We start from the raw sequence: 6,219 nt of genomic DNA on the forward strand, positions 1-6,219 counted from the left end.
CAACAATGATGGGATGGTTTAGTGGGTCCCATCAACCAAGTTGTAGTCTGACCACCACTGACACATTCTAATGATTGCAAGTTACTTGTAACAAAATCACTCACATTAAAAAGTAGAACTAATTGAAATGAACTTAAATCAAAGTAGCAGCTAAAACATAGAAAATATACATTTTTACATTCCTTTATCTCTTTTAGTTTCATAATGGTAGTGCAAAGAAACAACCAAATGTTCAATCAATCATTTCTGGAAAGGAAAGAAAGAAAACATACTTGTAGCAAATTGCCGTTATATTATTTTGACATGGTTATAACTATATTCCTATCAACTGTTTCAAACACCTCTGATGTACAAATCTTCTATTAATGAAAGTTGTGTTCTATTATACATTAATATTGCTACCCGATGAAAGATTTTTAAACATAAACAATGTATTTTCCTACAAATATATATTTAAAACATTTGGTACACTATCTTTATAAATTTCCTTATTATTGCATGTGTAATTAGTAAAATGTTTACAAAGAAAGAATATTAAAAAAATAAAACCATTTTCCTTAGAGAAAAATCATAAAATATTTTAATGTATATATTTTTAAATTTTAGTAGATAAGTGTAGGTTTACAGCAATACCAAAATATAATCAAGAGTAAATATTGTAAATAATGCAAAAATATAGAAAACTTGTATGATTTTATTCACATTAAAAACCAAAAAAGAAATCTTCTAAATACAAAATCAATCTGCTAAAGCTCAACAGGAATAAAAGAAACCTTTGATAGCAATAATACTTCAGTAACTATTTTCATTTGATGTATTTGTCACTAACTTAAAGACTATCTGTAAGAGATTATACACACTTTTACTACAGTCAAGTTAAGAAATAAGAACATGGTTAAAAAGTGAGGTTTCAAAAAATAGTTGAATGACATGTTGATGAAACATTTGGTATGGCAATAATAAAATCATTATTGATTATTATACTTTATCTGAGAGTAAACACTGCTGCAGATTAAAATCTAGTAAGGAAAAAATATATTTTTTTTACTCTGAAAAACAGTAATTTTTTATAAATAGAATGTTAGGGTTTCACAAAAATATTTTTTGCTGTTTATTTGTTTGTTTGTTTTGAATTTCGTGCAAAGCTACACGAGAGCTATCTCCACTAGCTGTCCCTAATTTAGCAGTGTAAGACTAGAGGGAAGGCAACTAATCACCACCACCCACCGCCAACTCTTGGGCTACTCTTTTACCAACGAATAGTGGGATTGACCGTCACTTATAACGCCCCCATGGCTGAAAGGGCGAGCATGTTTGGTGTGACGGGGATTCGAACCCGAGACCCTCAGATTGCAAGTCAAGCGCCCTAACCTCCTGGCCATGCCAGGCCGTGCTGTTTATTATGGAGTGACTCCATATACTAGTAAAATCAAAGCACATGAGAACTGAAAAATAAATCAATATAACAAACATATTTCTAAAAGTCAAATAAATATAATTGTCATTTTAAAAGTAATAAGCAGAGATTGTTTCATTCCAACAAAACATTTATAGCACTATTGACTCAAACCTTTAAAACTACATATATATTTACACACATACATATACAGTGTGTGTGTGTGTGTATTTGAAAAATGCAAGTTAGAAACAGTTTATATACAACCAATTACCAAAAATTAATTCAATAGTTTCCAGCTAAACCAATTTGTTTAAAAATTGCCTGAACACCATTTGGTCACTAAAGAATATAAAATTAATGCAAACACTAACGCTTCATTGAAAAAACTTTGATCTTCCTTGTTTTTGTATTATTGTTACCAAATGACATTAAAGAAATATATCTTCCATAAGGAACTGATGCACAGGGTCCTGTTTACACAAAATAATTAAGAGCTTATGACAAACAACTCAGAATTACCTCTTTACCATTTAGTCAAAATAACTTATGAAAAAACTATGCTTATTAATAACTAAGAATTTAACAAAACACTTCTTCAAAGTACACAAATGTAAATAAACAAGAGCAAATTATTTTTTTACTGAACTGACCCATGCTGATATAATATGGTTTAAATGAATGTTAATTGATTATAAAGCAATGACATCTTCAAAATACAATTGATAAAACACATACATCATGTTTAACCTATGTATATGAATACACAAAGTAAATATAAATAAATGTTTTATTTAGTGGGTTCCATCATAAGAAAGCAATCACTAAAACTAAACAATTTTAACTACATCTCCACCATGAGTAATTAAATAGTGGTATAAAACATAATATTAGTCCTAAAAAATGATGGCTACATCTCCACTGCATCCAGTTTAATCACATTAAGGTTAATCACATTAAGGTTCATTATAAAAAATACTGTAGGAATCAACAACAAGGTCTTCAGAAGGATAAGGATTAAAACTTGTATCAAATGATGAACAATATTGTTGAAAAGCAAGGTATGCACAACAAGCCTGTGATGAGAAGAAACAGTTTTAACACAAAACACCTGACAAATTATTCTCAATGAATAATCTTATAAAAAGGAACATTTTCTACTTTTTTTTTTACAGCTAATTTCAAACATTTATATTTGTGTTCCATCTTAATGCATTTAAATGTTATATCAAGACATGTTGGATGAAAGTAAGCTATATACATTACATAAAAAATTGGATTGTGAAATGATTTTGTGATTTGTATTATTATAAGTACCTCTGAACACAAACAGATAAATAAACATTGTCAAAAGTGCTTCTTAATTACCTTAAACAAAATAATCTTTGTAAATCACATAACTTAGAATTAATTGTTAATGCAATATAAGAGTTTGAGGTACTCTATAAACCCAGGGGAATGCTGCATTCTGATGATATTCAAGAAAAATTTAAGAGGAAGAGAATTTTTGCTCAAATAATTAGTTCAAACGTTTCCCTAAACAAATGATACATAATGAACAGTAGAGCCACAGCAACAATGGTAAACATCTTTAATGAACATTTTGGAATTATACATTTTCTATCTTCAGCAAATGTATGAAAATAACAAATTGAACAATCTTTAGTATAAAAATACAATGAATAGTGTTAGGAAATTATAAAACATTCAGTAAATTAAAGTGGGGGAGAGCTATTTTAATAAAGTGAGAGGGAACAAGTTTGAATTTCTATTCAGGCTTGGATTTTCATTCATAATACATAGACTTTCTTTTATCAACAGTTCAGTTTGTGATCATTACATCCAAAAGTTAGAATGAAAAATCTTCTAAGGAAATGGGGTGTGATGATCTTTCATTGTGAGAATATATAGAATTAGGTGGAATTTGAAGTTTAAGTCCAGATCTGTTAGAAACTCCCATGTGTTCCAAATAGAAGAAGTCTTGCCAATGTAGGTGGCTTTACAGCTACCACATGTATATTTATATATGGTCCTTAGTTCTAAAAAAGCTACTGATACAAAGTGAAGATTTGAAGACAATACAGAGTTTAATCTGGGGGTAGAAGGACCTGAGCAGCTTGTTGAGTTGGGTTCTAACTATAAGACTTTGTTTTCCAAAGTAAGGAGTAACAAAAGTTAGAGAAAATTTGAAACATGTTTGGATATTATTCAGTGGAGTTATTTTATTAGTAAGAAAGTTGTGTTAAGTTTCTAGCAAGGATGAAGGATACCCATTTTTTCTTAAGATATTCTGAAGTTATTTCATTATGAATAGAGATGTAATCCAAGCAGATTGAGAAGGCCCCATAAAGAAGAGTTAAGACTAAGGAAATTCAAACTTGTTCCCCCCCTCACTTTATTCAAATAGCTCTCTCTCTCCTTTTTTCTGTATTAAATGTTTTATAATTTCCTAACACTATTCACTGTATTTTTATATTAGTAATTATACTAAAGATTGTTCAATTTGTTATTTTCATAGATTTGCTGAAGGTGGAATATGTGTGATTCTGAAACCTTCATTAAAGATGTTTACAATTTTCCCAAAACAGTTTCATGTCCATTTATGAACTTATATTCTGCTATATCAGAGGACAAAATGTCTTACTTTCTAATGGTCTTTAATATTCTGCAAGCATAAAATTTCAGTGAATTACATAAAATCTATGGGTCCATTGTAAATTTGAGTGTTAAAAACAAAATTAAAAGTAAGTATAAATATATAAATGTGTGTGCCTTCTCCACTGAATTCTAAAAGTTAGCCACAGCTTTAACATTCTTGTCTTATGAAAAGAATTTAAGTTATTTCAAACTTTATGAAGAAATTTAAAAGTTTCAAATTAATTTCTATTACTTACCCAGAGAAAAATAGAAACCAGTGTTGAAATTAGAGCCGTTCTAATTTTACATAAGTCACAATGAATTCTGGGATCATATGCATGACGCCATTCATTAGACAAGTAGCAAAACCCAACTAAAAACATCAAAGCCAACAGACCTAGAGTATATTTAAAGAAAAACAGATGTACAAGAATACTGTGCATAAATCCTTAAATATTAATTTTGAGTATAATGTCATATTTCTATCATCAATTTGATGTATTTCCAGCAATAAAGTTAGAGGTTGTAATCAAAATATTATCTACACATAAATACATGTTAACTGAATATAATCTTCTTTACTAAATCAGTTAATGTAATTTACTTAAATACTATCAAACTGTTGTTTAACAGTTATTTATTAAAAACTATAACATGCAGTAAACGTAATTAGTTTTATTTTCATAGATTTTACCCTTCAAAACAAAAAAAAGAAAGACACATAGTTCAACCTTGTAAAATGTTAATATTTGAAAAAAGCTTCTTTTGCATTTAAGTTTCTTGCAATACTTATCAGCTGTCAGACAGTAAACAAAGTTAACATTTTCCTTACCTGAAAATGTATTTCACATAGATACTCACCTTTTTACATAACAAAGAGCCATTACCTTTCACACACTGCCATTAAATTCCTGCACATGTCATAAATCTTGAACAAATCTCCCACCCCTACACATTTTAACATGTATTGCACAAGCCTATGATAAATAATCATTAAACTATAGTCTTCCACTAACAGGAGGGTAGCAAATCCTCTATTCACAGTATAATCCCCATGAGTGCAAGTATTTAATGAAAGGCTCATTTTCGAAAAGGTAAAGGAAATGCACCAGAAATGGGAAGAAAGGCTGGAAAGTTGTACAAGTAAGCAGAATGTTAACTTAGAAACATTACTCACTTCTCTGCACAAAAAAAGAGCAGGAATCACACACTGAAGACGAAGCAATTACATAAATGAGCTCATTTCTGAAAACAGTAACAGAAATGGAAAGTCCATGGAATGTGACACCCAGCACTCAGTGAGAGACCGCAATCATTTCAAGCAGGGAATACTCTTTACCAATATGTTTGTGGTATTCATCATTAGGAGATGACATAAAGCAAAAGAAAGTGTCAAAAGAACATTTTTATGGTACTAAGGTGGGTGGAATGTAGGATCACTTAACCAACCACTATCCGACAAACAAGAAGTCAGGCATGGGGTGTAGTGTGGCTAGGGCTATAAGTTAGGCTGTTTTGTATAGGAGAAATACTTACACGAAATACTCACCACAAATCTGTGTCCCAAAGCAAAGACCCACTCGGCTAGACTGAACCAGAGGGAATGTATCAGTTCATAACATAATAGACTGTCCTGTATTACACTACCAGGCAGTGGCGTAGCAAGAGTTCTCATCACCCGGGGGCAAAGACACTATTGGCACCCCCACCTCTGAAATGTTTTGATTATTTGTTCTGTGACTCATTAACCAGGCCTAAAATAAATTAACAATATAACATCTCACGATATCACAACTGTAAACCTGGAACTAATGAAGTATAGCCTACTAGGTGTACTTACATAATTTGTAAACCATTTTGATATTTATTTCATCCAGTATTGTTCAAAATCACATAGCTAGAGTAATCTTTCAAGCATGCAGAATAAATTTTTGTTATATCCCTAGTTTTGAAACTTATGTTTTATATGAGAAGCCAGTCACTTATGGTATACATGGATTATAAAACAGATTGATAAAATACTACTTAAGTTTACAAATAACAAATTTTATTAGTTTACAAAACTGTAAATATACTTAACTAGATTTTGTGCATTATATGAACCTTTCATGCTTTTGCTGCTGCAAATGCATAAATTAAACTATCAAAATTTAAGGTATTAAGGGTTTTTTTCAATACTTAATATT

At 30.2% G+C, this 6,219-nt stretch overlaps 1 protein-coding gene across 3 annotated transcripts in view; it reads right to left on the bottom strand.

Annotated features, from left to right (window-relative positions):
- Positions 1–1,608: 1,608 nt before the first annotated feature.
- Positions 1,609–6,219, bottom strand: part of LOC111088570 (synaptogyrin-like) — a 15,506-nt gene continuing 10,895 nt past the window's right edge. For all 3 annotated transcript variants that reach the window (XM_022399088.1, XM_022399087.1, XM_022399086.1), the window contains 2 exons: positions 4,291–4,430; positions 1,609–2,472 (listed from right to left, as the gene is read on the bottom strand). In XM_022399088.1, the coding sequence (XP_022254796.1) occupies positions 2,353–2,472; positions 4,291–4,430 (260 nt within the window). In that variant the 3' untranslated portion in view covers positions 1,609–2,352. The remainder of the gene's footprint in view (positions 2,473–4,290; positions 4,431–6,219) is intronic.

Source organism: Limulus polyphemus, unplaced genomic scaffold (assembly GCF_000517525.1).
Source record: "Limulus polyphemus unplaced genomic scaffold, Limulus_polyphemus-2.1.2 Scaffold4028, whole genome shotgun sequence".
Classification (NCBI taxonomy): domain Eukaryota; kingdom Metazoa; phylum Arthropoda; class Merostomata; order Xiphosura; family Limulidae; genus Limulus; species Limulus polyphemus.